This window comes from Leptinotarsa decemlineata, unplaced genomic scaffold, assembly GCF_025532065.1.
Source record: "Leptinotarsa decemlineata unplaced genomic scaffold, Ldec_3_MD MMD2_tig00026328_RagTag_RagTag, whole genome shotgun sequence".
NCBI classification, from domain to species: Eukaryota; Metazoa; Arthropoda; class Insecta; order Coleoptera; family Chrysomelidae; genus Leptinotarsa; species Leptinotarsa decemlineata.
This window is the reverse complement of record NW_027412688.1, coordinates 12,943,194-12,958,338: the sequence shown is the minus strand read 5'-3', so window position 1 is coordinate 12,958,338 and position 15,145 is coordinate 12,943,194. Positions and strand designations below refer to the sequence as shown.

General features: G+C 34.8%; 1 protein-coding gene across 3 annotated transcripts in view; it reads left to right on the top strand.

The window, feature by feature from the left end:
- The window catches only part of eas (ethanolamine kinase 1), a 60,682-nt gene extending 45,955 nt beyond the window's left edge, over positions 1 to 14,727 (top strand). For 2 of the 3 annotated variants that reach the window (XM_074182343.1, XM_074182344.1), the window contains 5 exons: positions 2,543 to 2,673; positions 6,678 to 6,950; positions 9,787 to 10,013; positions 11,575 to 11,794; positions 14,596 to 14,727. In XM_074182343.1, the coding sequence (XP_074038444.1) occupies positions 2,543 to 2,673; positions 6,678 to 6,950; positions 9,787 to 10,013; positions 11,575 to 11,794; positions 14,596 to 14,668 (924 nt within the window). In that variant the 3' untranslated portion in view covers positions 14,669 to 14,727. The remainder of the gene's footprint in view (positions 1 to 2,542; positions 2,674 to 6,677; positions 6,951 to 9,786; positions 10,014 to 11,574; positions 11,795 to 14,595) is intronic. The other variant, XM_074182345.1, reaches the window with a different exon arrangement.
- Positions 14,728 to 15,145: the final 418 nt, after the last annotated feature.

Genomic DNA, 15,145 nt, shown 5'->3' with positions numbered 1-15,145 from the left:
CTGTCTTCTAGCCAAAGTATTTTTTACCATCGCTTTGGAGTAGCCATTCCGTTGAAGATCATTTTTGATGATGTCTAGTTCCTTCTCGAGACCTTCCTTCGTATTACAAAGCCCAAAAGCACGGTCTAATAGAGTATTGATGATTCCTCTTTTAGTCGATTGATGGTGGTTGGATTTGTAGTTCAGTACTGTCCCGTATGAGTGGGTTTTCGGTATACAGATGTTTCCCACTTAGTGTCGGTCTTCTTCACCAAAACGTCTAAGAATGGCAATTCGTTTTGGATTTCCTTCTCCATTGCGAAATTGATGGAAGGTCTCACGCTGTTGATGTGTTTCAGGAAGGCGTCTAGTTCAGTATTCCCATGGTTCCATATTATGAAAGTGTCGTCAACATATCTCAACTAGACTCGAGGTTTCTTGTGGGCTTCTTCAATGGCCAGAGTTTCAAACCACTCCATATATATGTTGGCTATGACTGGTGAAAGTGGCGATCCCATTGGCAGTCCCTCATCTTGTGAAGGACGAAGGACGAATTCTTTACACAAGATGAGGTATTTTCCAGTTGATTAAAATAATTTTCCACACAGTTCTGATTTATATTCCTCGTCAATATGTAGGTTTTCCAAAAGTTGCAGAAATGCCGAAATTGCTATCTGTAACCCCTCAATGAATCTCATTTGTCCTGTCGTGTTTTTTCCTTTTTTTGGTATTACAGTTTCATTTCTTTCAGAAAAATCAAATTGTTTCGATGTTCTGAAAAAAGATTTATTGAAATCTTTGACATCATCAAATCGATTTGAATTTAAAATATCAAACACTTTATCCATTTTTTCAATGAATGTAGCCGTCCCTATTGCTGCTGATGGTATCTGATTGAAACTGGCATGATTATTCATCGCTGTAGCTACCGAATGACTGAAAACTTAACTGGCTAGTTTAATCTGAATCCTTTGAAAGTTAGTTGGAAATAAATGAGAAACAGTAAGTTTGGGTGCTAGTCTATATTGTTTTTCCTTATCCAAGTCGTAAAGTTGTTCAAGATGACTTTTGTTCGTCGTATATTTATCAAATTTCAAAAAGTCATCATAAAAATGGTTTTGACTACATTTCAGCAGATGAGGAGTATCAAAAAAGTAAAATATTTTTTTCTCATCAACAAAGAAATTTGACCGCTCTACAGTCACTTCGAAATCTTTTCTGGCAAGTTTATAAAAATTAGAACCTAAATCTGAAATGATGCCCCCAACTCTCAATCCAATTTTTGATAATTGCCTAAGAGCTTTAATCACAATACTTTTTATATTCAGTATTGATGTGGATGAATTGGTAAAAAAGTTTACAACAGGCTGTTTCCGGTTCGAATGTATGCCTTTTTGCCACGACTACCAAGGCATATTCTGCTATGGATGCCGTTTTCTTGTTCAATTATTTCTCGAAACCAACTAATCTATCCGCTCCTATATTGTAGAATAAGTGTGACTTAATGCTCATTTCATCGAAACAAATGGTATTAAATAGATTGAATCAGAATTTGAAGATAGACAAGAAAGATGTAGTTTAGCAAACGTTTATTTAGTTTGGTTTTGAATCGTTTTTCCGAAATAACTTTTTTATATTATTGGGTTGTGTGTTGTAAATCAGTATAAAATATAGATCTCTTAGTTTTAGGTTGCCTAGTTTGTTGATTATGAAGTGTGTCAATCGAATGAAATTCTTATGTTCCTTTTTATTGATGACAGAATGTAAGAATAGACATGTTTGCTATTTATAGTAGATTATTTGGAACATATAAATGGAAAGTAGGCTCCAAAAAAGGTATTTTGGATATACATTTGATACTTTGGTTTGGCAGAGATTTCTGTAGAAGTAATTTTTTTCCTACAGATACATACTAGCCAAATCAAAAAGTTTATGTGATTCAACAATTATTTTCCTTTGTGGATTTCCACTGGAACTTCGATTGTTTTGTCATTTTACATATTTACTTGTGAGGCATATACTATTCGTAAAGTTCAATTTCATTAATTTCATTAAAAAATGTTGAATAATAATGATCCCACTATTATGGTATTTAACAATTTATTGTATGATTTTCGTTATATATTCATTCCTTCAATCTTACATAATAAATACTGGAAAAACATACCTTTTTTCGTCAATTGAAAAACGAAAAAAAAGTAATACTGACATTACCCTGCAATTTACAGCAAGCCACAGCTTGACACTTGTTCATTTTAAAACTAGTAACGAAATTTTCACAAATAAAAACCTCCACTCTGTAATAATATTCCATGCCTCAACTTGGCTCGCTTGGTGAACGCATCAGATTCAGTCGGTTGCGCTATAGGTCGGCTTAGCATAAAATTCGAGGTGGGGAATCTTGACCCAAATATGGCGGAGAGTGAACTTACTTGTGTTTACTTCTATATGGTGCTATAGTTCTACCTCGAATAAAATTTCTCTAAAATACTCAAACTATATTTTGAAATGTTAGCAAAATATCCCAACTTGATTTTTTTCGAATAAAAGATGAATATGATAGCTGTTGACAGATGGCATTACCAATAAATTGGTGGGATGCAAGTCCGAGAAAGCGGATGAAAGCGAAACTATTTTGGTCAGAGTATATGGAAACAAAACCGATTTGCTCATCGACAGGAAGGCAGAAACAAGGTAAGATATCAATGCGAAGAATGTGAGTAATATTTATCTGTTTCAAATGAATTTTTCTACTCGAACATCAGGACTGGCAAAAACATTGGGGAAAAATAAAATAATATTTTAACCGGTGAAATAGCGCAGTGGTAGGTGCACGACCCACGATCCAAAAGTGGTGGTGAGTTCGAATCCACCTTTGACTAGATATTTGTCTTGCGAAAATATATCTAGTTGATGGTGGATTTATTCTGCTGCGTTACAATCGAGATTACCTAATGGTCATTTGGTAATAGTAGGTAGTCAAGACGATACAAAAAAAATCCATGTATATATATCAGTAATACTACTTACATTATGTAAACAATACAAATGGCAAAACATAAAATTATATTTCTATAATTTCATTTTGTGAATTGAAAATTTTCGTAGGCTGATTATATCACTGAAAGGGTTGGAATAAAATTTTTGAACAGTGTTGAAAGTTTGCACATAATCAAATCAAAAACACGAAATATCATTGAAACATGACGGATAAATAAGTCAGCATTCTAGATAATCTATTTCTGTCAGCCAACTATCCCAATACAAAATACAAGCATTAATACAAGAAAACATGTGAAATGAGAGTATAATATTATTTAAGAAAAATGTATTTGTACGAAAACAGGTGGCTTATGGGAATTGGAAAATTGGTTTCTTGGTGGAAATTTTAGGAAGTATGTCATTTGAACTCTCTTGCGGTGAACAACACTGAATACCAAGGAAAACTCATCCAAAAAACTCAAAATTCTCCCTTATCAAACATAGTTTTTTGATACAAATTCCAGGGTATAGTTCTTGAAAGCATTTCTATTGTCGTGTTTGAACAGATTTGTGTACCATACGTTCCTTCCGTGCAATAAAATAGTTCCGTATATTCAAGTGTGTATCATTGAAATAAAGTAAAATTTCTCCTTCATCAAAAATAGTTTGTTGTAGAAAATTTCAGATTAAATTTCTTGAAAGAATCCTATTGACGTTATTAAACAGATCTGTCTACCATACATTTCTTCGGTGTAAAAAATAAATCCGTATATTCAAGATTGTATCATTGAAATGAAGTCTTTCCCCTTATCAAAATTATTTTGTCGATGAAAATCCAGAGTATATCCGTGTAAAAAAAATGTTCCGTATATTCGAAACTTAATCATTCTGAAATAGTCAAATTTCTCACTTATCAAAAATAAGTAGTTTAATGATGAAAATTTGAGAGTATGTCTATTGACGTGTTTGAACAGATCTCCGTACCATACGTTCCTTCCGTATTATTGAAATGAAGTCGTTGAAATACATCAATAGACATAGTTTTGAGGAATATACTCTGAAATTTTCATCAACAAACTATTTTTGATAAGGGAGACATTTGAGTTTTTTGGATAAGTCTTTCATGGGCATTCGATTTTGTTCACCGCAATTGAGTTCAAATAACATACTACTGAGTTACAAGTCCTAACATTTTAACCCTTCGTCTAACCTTCGTCTGAGAAAAGATCTATTGAATAAAGTGTAGTAGTAACAGCTCCACCTTCAAGTGTCGGGGGAGTTCAAATATCTGGGAGTAATCCTAGATTCCAAACTGACCTGGAACCAACACTTGGACAGGATGAAGAGGAGGTAGCACTGATGCTCGCCAAACGCACCTATGGAAAAACATGGGGGCTAAAACCAGACATGGTATATTGGCTATACACGATGGATGGTGTATAGCCAATATACCATGATATCATACGCATCTCTGGTCTGGTGGCCAAAGATGAAGCAGGCGACCGCCATCAACAAACTAGGCAAGGTGCAAAGACTTGCATGTTTGGGAATGAGGAAAGCAATGAGAACTACCCCAACAGCTGCATTGGAGGCACTCCTGAATCTACCTCCTTTACACTTTGTGATAATGGGGGAGGCCAGGATGGGCCAATCCAGACTGGAAAATTCACCGAACTACAAAAGATCGGACCGAACAGAAATCTCGGAACAAGTGGAGGAGCACATATTGAATATGTTCACGGACCACATGACACCGAAGTACACCTTTAACACAAACTTCACGGCCAAAATTATAAGCCGTGAAGAGTGGAAGATCATTAGTCATCCCGAAAACATGTTTGGAGAGAACACCTGGTATACAGATGGATCGAAGACCAAACATGGAACGGGAGCTGGAATATACTGAGCGGATAGACATCTAAACTACAGCTATCCGCTAGGACTATACACATCTGTCTTTCAGGCGGAAGTGTATGCTATCTTGCAGTGTGCAAGGCTTATTAAATTGAGACCTCAAAGAAATGAGCGGATCAATATTTTTACAGACAGCAAGAGGGCACTAGGGGTTCGGACAAACCCGAAGGTGACATCAAAACTGGTCTGGGAATGCCATGAAGAACTGAATGAACTTGCAAACAGGAACAAATTAACCAGAGCATTCAGGAATCACAGGTAATGGATAAAGCTGATGAATGCGCTAGACGCGGATCATCAACTTCAGGTCCTGAACCAGCTCTGAGGGTACCAAAATCATTGGTACGAAACCAGATTAGGACATGGACCAATAAGAAGCACACAGAGTACTGGACAAAAGTACCTGGCAACAAAGACAGTAGAACGTTCATTAGGGAACCGTCCGAGAAAAGAACCGAAGAAATACTTCAATATAGTAGGGATCGGCTCAGAATAATTACAGGGTTACTAACCAGTCATTTTCCGCTTAGAGGACACCTGAATAAAATGGGGCTGTACAACGGAGACCTCAGCTGCAGACTATGCAACGAAGGGATAGAAACAGCTCTACACATCTTATGCAAATGTGAGGCACTGAATCACAGGAGGCAGGCAATATATAGACGTACAAAATTACGCCCAGAAGAATATGACGAACATCCAACACGGAACCTGAACAAACTAGTACAGGGAACGAGACTGATGGAATGGGTGTCATGAGAAGATGTGAGAATAAACGCAATAAGCCTAAGAGGCTGCAGTGTCTTCTGGAGACTTGGACTAAAAAACAGCTCCCAAGTTACAAAAAAACAGCTCCACCTCGTGAACAAGACCGCAAGCGGACAAAAAGTATCCAGTTCACCGCAACTCCAACAGAAATGAAATTCAGTCTGATTTCCCCAAAGTGTAGGGACGTTGGAAGAGTTGAATGTTTCGAATTTCGATTCGAATACAAGCTTGTGATGTTTTATCAAGCCAAAGTTAGATATATTTATAGACACCTATTTAGATTACAATAAGGCTCACCTCCCGATAAAATGAATATTGAAGCCAATAATGAATAATGTTCAATTGAACATGATCAGGCTAGGAGATGAAAAAGTGTAAAATACTTGTATCAGGCTGATATTTAACCCAATAAAACTACAGGTTATATATACAAAGAGAAAAGGGCGGTTGTGGCCTATACTTATACAATAATGCCAATTCAAAAAAATATCAAATAACTAAATTTCTTTTCACCATAATGTTCGTGGCATTCAAACTCTGGGAGAATATAATTTATGCCTATCTATAAATTCCACAACATCTTACTTTCTGCTATGAAAAATTTGAACAAAATGTAACAAATTCAAAATCATAGGTAAATTCGGCTACGTTTATTCAGAATGATGTTATTATATTGTTTCATTTTAGATTGAGTAATACTCGGTATAACACTAGCAAATATGAAAATCTTATCTAAATTAGTTTTCTTCCTAGGTCTCATACCAATTTGTTTTTTATTTCATTTAAGGAGCATAATCAAATACATTTCTTGCCATCTTCAAATTTATTTCTCCTTTTTGGCTAATACAGCTTCTAAAATCATACTCTCACATTATCTTTAATCTGAATCAAGCGACATTATGATTCCAATGATATAGTTTCATTCATTCTAGTTAACTTTCCCGAGTTACAAGACTTACAAACATATTTAGACACAATGATTGTTTTATGCCTTATAATGATTTCATTATAACACTATTAATATAATCTTCCAGAAATATAATTTTATTGAACAGGGCAGGACTGGCCCCTGATCTTTTTGCAACTTTTGATAATGGCTTAGCCTACCGGTTCATTCCTGGAAATACTTTAAACTGTGATACCATAATTCGACCAAATATATACTACTTGGTTGCCAAAAGGATGGCAAACTTACACAACGTGTTAAGAGAAGAGAAAGTTCAACCTGAACCTTTGATATGGAACAAATTACAGCAGTTTCTGGATCTGGTCCCAGATGTTTTTTGTGATGAAAAGAAACAGAAAAGGTAATCAATTTCACTTTGGAATTCCACTATTTTGAGATTTAAATACAACTTGGCATAAGTCTTGCTTATCAATCATTGATATATAAGTTATAGATCTACTGTTTCATTGTGAAAAAAATTCCCATAATTCATTTTAACTCCACAATAATCTGTTTTCTGATCGAGAATATCAGTGGTTGTTTTTCAAATGTTTCTCAGAAATTATAACTGCAAAACATTAATCTTGGCTAGTAGAGCTTGGATCCTCTGTATGTGAAATGGGTGTAGGAGGTTTCTCTGTAGAACTCTCCATACGGTTTTTGGGCTAACTTCCAGCTGCAGTGCAGACTTTTTCGTTTTCCAGACTTATGGATGACACCACCTCCGCATGCTTCAGACAATATGGGCAGTGTTGATGTTTAACAGATTGTCCAAATCATGTGAGTGAAGCGTCCATACGGCTTGTTGTATGCAGGTACCATCAGCAATATGTTCGATGCTGCTCCGGTACTGAGGTATCTGCTTATGTGCGATACCTTTTATTATCAAGATAGGTACCCCACTAGGGCGGTCTATCCGGACAGTGGTGAAACCTAGTAGTTTGTTTCTGTTGCAGCTTAGTTTCGGATAGAAACATTATGAGGATGAATGGAGTTAACAACACTGGAGTATTTTTTACTAACTTCGTTTACATTCAGCATGCATGCCTTTATAGACATTTAGAAGTTGCAATTGCTGATAACACCTGCGAACGTCGCAAACGCGTTCCACTTCTCCAGTGGGCTAGTAGCACCCGCATGAAGTTGAAGAAATCATTCGTTGCACGAATGAACGGCTCTGTTCTAGGCTTCCGGCAGTCTGGTGTCCTTCAGCACACCAAAGCTGGCATCTATGACATTACACCAGCCTCCTGCTGTTAATTTGTAACTCCCATGAGACCCTGGTATAAAGGACACGTGAGACGTTGAGTTTCTGAAAATTGAGTGTGACGTTCTTGTGGGTTACGACCTAATAAAGGGGACGTCTATCCGTTCTCAATCTATATACGGCCTATACGTTGACTTAACGTTCGTTGCTAAGGTCATCCTCAATTTTCTCTAACGGTGGAGCATAGTCTAACCCCCGGAGGACAAACGCGTGTGTTTTGTCCCCTGGCAGGATGTACGTGTTAACGATTGAGTAATGGTCCTTGCGCTTACGCGTGTATACAAGCATGGATCTTCCGGTGTATTTTACCGAGATATCTTCTTCCATTTGTTTCTTCAAATTTTGCATAACAGTTTTGTCGCTATTCTTCAGGTCGGTTACTTCCATCTTTTTGCTATCTCCTGGTTTATTTGCTGTGTTTGTTTGAATTGTCTGGTTTTTGGGATCATCCTGTATGCCTGAACCCTCCTCTGTTTCGTATTGTGGAACAAAATTGGGGTCAAGAGTCAGATAGTACTTTCTCCAACAATTTTGGATCTCCTTGAAATCCCATGTATGTTCTTGTGAGTTTTGGGTTTACTGAAGATCTTAGATATCTTCTGGATTTTTGAATATATCTTTTTCTCTTTACAGCTACACCTCTGCTAGGCCCGCCTAGTGATGAGGTGTCACTTAACAGATTTTTTCTGTCACTATCCGGACCTTTCAGATGTATTGATTTATGTATTGGGGTCTGGGGTCCAGTGAGAAACTTGGTTTTTGACCTAACTGTTTTTTGGAGAGGCTTCGGGTTCCAGCCCCAGAATTGTTTTCCCTTGTTATGTAAACTGTTCCTAGAATGTAGTATACAATACTCGTGGAAAGTGTTTTGACTTTAAATTTATTCATATTCTTTGTCGGAAAGTGTGGTGAAGATTTCTTTTTCGAAACACCAATCGAAAGTGTTGTGAATTTGAACATTGTAAAAAAAAAATCGAAAAATTTTCCAGTTTTTTCCACTACTTTCAGAAAAAAAATCATTTCTCAACGGGAAGGATTTACCAACTTACACCAACTTATTCAAAAAAGTTTTTCGGAAAGTGTCGTATTCGGCGACTGCCAGAAGTAAACTGCTTCGTAACACAATGGAGCAGACCACTCACGCCAATCCAACCGGCTACCGTCCCAGTTGAATATTATAATTACATACCAGTGGAAGCTCTTGGCTCCTACAGAGCAACCTCTAAATTGGTGGCAAATTGCCAAAATCGATTCTCCTCGATAGGAAGACTTAACAGATTGTCTCTGGTCTAGATTCCTGGCCATACTGGCTTGGAAGGCAATGAGGCTGCTGACTCCCTTGCAGAGGAGGGTGCTGCAAGCTTCATCGAACCAGAATCTGTCATTGGCATCACTTTAGGCTTTGTCAAACAAAGATTGAACACCTGGATGGCAAGAAGATTTATGGACTTCTGGCTGAATCTTCCAGGGTTGGCTCATTTCGAAGCGTTTATTTACCCTTCGAAGCTTGATACCAAACAGTTGTTGGACTACAGTAGGGATGAACTACAATATCTAAGAGGCTTTCTTACAGTTCAATGTCATTCAAATCATTATATTCAGAGACTCGGACTGTCAGACTAACCTACATACCAGTGAATACGATTGAGCTTTCTAATAGAAAAAAATTATAATGTGATGTAAAATATCAGTAGTTCAGCAAAAACCTCAAAAAATTCTACAATTTTACCTTTTTGTGTATTTTCCATTCTTTACACGATGAGCTATAATATTAAAAAATATTCCTCTTCTACTCGTATGTATATTTCTCAGGCAAATGGGCACGAATAATACGTAATGATTAACAATTGATTGTGTATATGTAAAACTTGCGAAAAGTAAAGGTTCCAACGAAATATATTTGAAATTCATGATTTCCAATTGATTCCAGGTATCAAACTTCTGTGACGCATAAGTCTAAAATAATTCAAGAAGCAATGGAATTGAGGAGCATTCTAGAAAAACTCAATACTCCTATTGTATTTGCACATAACGATCTACTTTTAGGAAACGTAATTTATACTGAAAGCAAAGATACTGTAACTTTTATAGATTATGAATACGCTGGTTTCAACTACCAGGCTTACGATATAGGAAACCATTTCATAGAATTTGCAGGTAAGTTTTTCGAACACAAACTGAAATTACTCAACGTGCTGAACTAATAAATCTTGATTACCAACAGTTTGTCTCTTAATTTCACCCCTACCCATCCTCCAGCGTTCATTCAGATTTTCAGATATTTCAACCCTAAATAAATAATGTTTTGATGATTTTCAAGTATATTTCTGCTGGAGAATGAATTTGCCACTTTGAGACTCGAACAATTTCTACAGATAAATTATTTGCGAAAGGCAGCCTTTGAAAAACTATCGTTGATTTCTATCAATATATTTTTTTCGAATTTCAACCCTGTATGCCTTCAAAAAGTAATCACATAAGTTTACGAGCATTTTTCAGTTATAAAAACCATCGGCGTTGGTAATAATGAGGTGATGGTCATGCCTTTAACACTACTATAGGTTTTTTTAAAAGAATTTTAACGTTTTTACATATGAACTCTCATGTCAACCCAATGTCACTATTATTCAACGAAGATAACATAAACAAATACAATACTCCATGCTGTAAACAGAATTTTGTAACATATATAGTGAAATATTGAGATCATGTAGGAGTATTTCACAGTTATTTAAAGACATGTCACTTTTGTTAGATGGGATAATTAATAAATTCTGTATCTTTGCAGAGTCATAAACATCTCCAAAACTAATCCTCCAAAAAACCATGCCTCACGTTTATCAATAAAATTTTCACAACAATCGAAAGGGGTATATTTTTACAAAAAAATATTCCTTTGGCTGGGATTGAATCAAATAAGCGAATGAATGCCATTACGTACTGTCCTTGATGACATGAGTAGATTCAACTCATTCGTGACATAAAGTCCTAGTTCCATGAACAAATTCAATGCTTCATCTTGCAATTTTATCCAGATTGGTGCTAAGAGGCAAAAAGGCAAGTGTGTTATTGCGAAAAATCGGATGGCCGCCATTGAAAATGACAGTGTTCCAGTATAAGTGAAATCTTACCTCTTTCATACACCACATTGTTTATCAATCCTGTGAATGATATCAGATTTAATTCCATGGCGAATGTTTGGAATACAAACTGAATAGGAAAACATGTTCAATGTTCATATAAAAGTAGCTGTTTCGAAGGCATTTTTCTTTTGTGTAATTCCGTGTTCATATGAAAGTAATTATGGCTAGATGGCTTTTTTCCAGTTCGTGTCTGAAAGTTACTTCTTTACATGTTCTACCCATTTTCGTACAGAGTTTATTTTGAAATCAAAACCTTTCTTTACCTGAAATCATCACCTCTAATCACAATGTACCTAATGGTGAAGATATCGACTTCTTGATATTTCCCACTGGAATCTCTGTAAAGTATACCGAGATCACTATTCCCTATGAGAAATTTTATATTCTTTGGCAGCACAATTGTCTGAAATGAATAATTACTAGTTACTTTGTGTTTCATGAAATTGAGGGGGACTACAAAAATATAATATAAAAGAAATATATCAAGAATATTACTGAAAACTCTTCTATGTGACATTATATTTTTATACTATTATATTTTCATTCAGGTATCTGACTTGATAATACCGTTTTAGGTTTGGAAAGTCCAGACTTTGCGAAATATCCTACCAAAGAATTTCAAAGGGATTGGTTGAAGATATACCTCCGTGAGTTCAATCAAATGGAACCAAGTAATTTGGAAATAGAGAAATTATATGTTGAAGTGAATCAATTTGCTCTATTAGCACACATTTTTTGGGGAGTATGGTCCCTTATTCAAGCAGAGCATTCCTACATCGAATTTGATTACATAGGGTGAGTTTTAAAGAAACCCATTCAGCTAGTTGGTAAAAATGTACTACTTGTGGTAAATGACACATTTCAGTACTAGTTACTAATGATATATAAAAAGCTTGAGGCAATGACCAACAGTTATATGCATATTTTCATCAAAAAAAGTTTGGAAAGTAATGGAAAATATTCATACAAATTTTCATATATTTATGTCAAATTTAGGTTTTGCATAACTTTCGCGACAACTTCCATCAGAACTGCTTTTTAGACTAGTGCTAGAACCTTTTGTGTGTTGTCTGTACTGAGTGTGTGATTCTTGAATGATTCTACTGTACGTGATCGTGCTAAACTTTAGGTTGAATTGGAACTGCATTATTTCTATGACGTAGTTCTGGACAAGAGCCTTTGTCTTATTGCATATAACATAGATCATAATGAGTACTCTATTGGAACGGATATTGAAATGTTTAAAATATGTTTAAATATGTTTAAAATATGTTTTTCCGTTAACCAGCTATCGCAGCCCTACGAACGACAACCCTCAGAAGTCGAAACTTGTGCGAGCTAAGGACTAACGAGGTCTTACCTTTCAACGTGTGATTTCAATACACCACTTCATCAGTCATTTATGATTTTATTATTATAAATTGTACGGGAGTTGTTTTCTCAATAATATTTTCAAAATGAGTTCCTCTAATTGATCAATACTGATTTGTGACCACGAATTGACAATTCTCATTGATATGAAGAACTGAAATTGATAATTTAGGACATAAGATGATTTTGCCATGTCATAGACAGACGTTTGAAATGAAAGTGTGAAGTTATCAAAAAATGTTCAGTATACAAGTTTTAGATATCAATGCATTGGACTTTCTTGAAGTATTCTTCAACATACAGGTTGACCTAGAAGAAGCGTATCGTATCAATGGTAGGTTTTCAAAATGCAATGAGAAATTTTGCTTTCCATGTTTGGATTCTGCCCGGAAAGTACTTTTGAAAAATATAGAATTGTTGAGTCGTTCAGAAGTTATACCAAAAGTAACATCAAAAATGTAGTTTTCTTTTTAAATTATAAAATGATAATGCAAACAATAACCTTCATTTCCTAAAACACGTATAAATCGGAATTCAAAAACAATTTTTTCTTGATTTTTCGAATGGAACACTATATTTTATTCAAGATGTGATTTCTCCTTCTAAAGCTTTCTCTGAAATATGGGTGGATACCTTAGCGGTTCCAAAGTAATAACAGAAATACTTTCAACATTGAACTCTCTAGCAAAAACTTCGAAAACGAAATTTCGTAGTGAAATAAATTCCAGAAAAATTCATAGATTTTCAGGTGTACCCCAAAATTACGACGAAAAATCATTGAAATCATATAAAGTTTTCTTTGAGAAAATAGAGTTATGAAACTTCATGATTTTAGAAAGAGGTTTTCACGGAAGAATTCAATAAATCAAAATGAGAGTTTTGAAGCACCCAGTGAATAAAGAATGTTTTTGTTCAAATAATCATTTGAAAATGAAGAAACTACATTTTAAAATATCTTTATAATAATAATATATGAATTTATTCAATTTTCAGTACAAGGATCAGTCAATAACAATTTGAACATTCTGAACAAAGAACTCTCTGTGTGTGGGTATTACTGTTTTAATCGCATTATAAATCAGAACAGTGAGAGTAAAATGGATTTCACAATTCAGGTTATGAAAATGTAAAGATGTGGTAATCTTTAATGTTAGAAATGTTTAAATGTAAACATATAATCATGTAAGAATATAAAAAGGTAATATGTAAAAATAAAATGCAAAAAATGCCTAGGCGTGGCTGTTCTTTCATCGTGTATGGTTTTTGAATAATTATATGTATAATATCAAAAAAAAAAGAGTGGAGTAGTGACGTTAGACATTGAATATTGTATTTGACTCGTAGACATATACACATTTTTCCAGCATTAAAGGAACACTCAAGTAATGTATACGGTTAAAGGAGTATAAAAAATATACAGAAATATAAGGATTATGAACATAATCGCATTTCATGCATTCGAGGTTCAATTAATCGATAGAAATTCTATCTGTTGCTGAAATGAAACATTTGACATCTTTTTCAAATGATATAGTTGTCGGTGCAAGTCTGGTTTTCAGAGGTAAGTAATTGTAGAGCCGGTATGCAAGATGAATATATGTTCTTTGAACGATTGTTTTTGTTGAGCATGTCGTGTTCAGTTGTGCATTGGTTTTAAATCTTGTATTATGCTTGTGATCTACATAGTTCAGTTTTATTCGTTTTTTGTGTTTTTCCACAACAGTTCCTAGGAAGTAAAGTTGTCTGAGGTCGAGCAATTTTGATTCTTTGAAAAGTGTTTATAATAAACAATAAAATATGGACCGTTGAATAGATTCATTTTTAAGGCTTGTTATTCACCCGCACCATTCAATATTTTTTGAAAAAAACTTTTCTGACAGACTCTAAATATGGAAAACAAAATATGCCACTTATTAAAACAAATCTAACATTGATACACCACGCTTCTATCTGGTGCCCTGTATATTGAAGCATATTTCAAAAAAGCCCAATTCATCAATATCTGAATCTTTTGTACAGATCATTTTTGATGACTTCACCACCTATCCCAAACTTTAATGGAAGCTCGATGTGTCACAAACTATAAATACAAAATGGAACTATACCGAGTATTTCAGTTCGAAATATTTGCAGAAATCCGGATACTTCTAAAGAAATTACATTTATAGTATCATAAACTGATATTGAACATAACTCAGTTTACTATAACCATTTTTTATTTTCAGATATGCAGCTGTACGTTTTAATGAATATTTCTACAGAAAAAAGGAATTTCTTTCCCTGAAATACCCTAGCTGATTATTTTACTGAAATTGTTCATGAGTTATATATATTATCAATAAATTTTAAAACAGTAACTCATTTTTCTAGAGATTCATTGACGCATGTAATTCTGTTTTCAAAATGAATAAAGTACCAAAACATAGACAAATTTTACAACGCTGAATATATCAAGTTGAAGAAAATTTCTGTGAATGTAAGGTTAAAACAAACATTATAGAATACCTTCTATAAAATATTGTGGGGAAAACAGAGTACTGTCCCAGTAAGACAAGATGGAGCAAATGAGTGGCCGCTAATGGTAGGGCTAGGGTAACATTGCTTTCCTTTCTGGAAACCTATGAACCTTCATTAAAACGTTGTACGTGCATGACGGGCCAACAAAATGATTTGAACTTTCTAGTTTCACCTGGGTCATGTCCTACGAAGTTTCGAATTAAATTAGTCTTTTCCAAAAAACCGGACCACTAAAATTTCAGATTAGATATCGCGTCT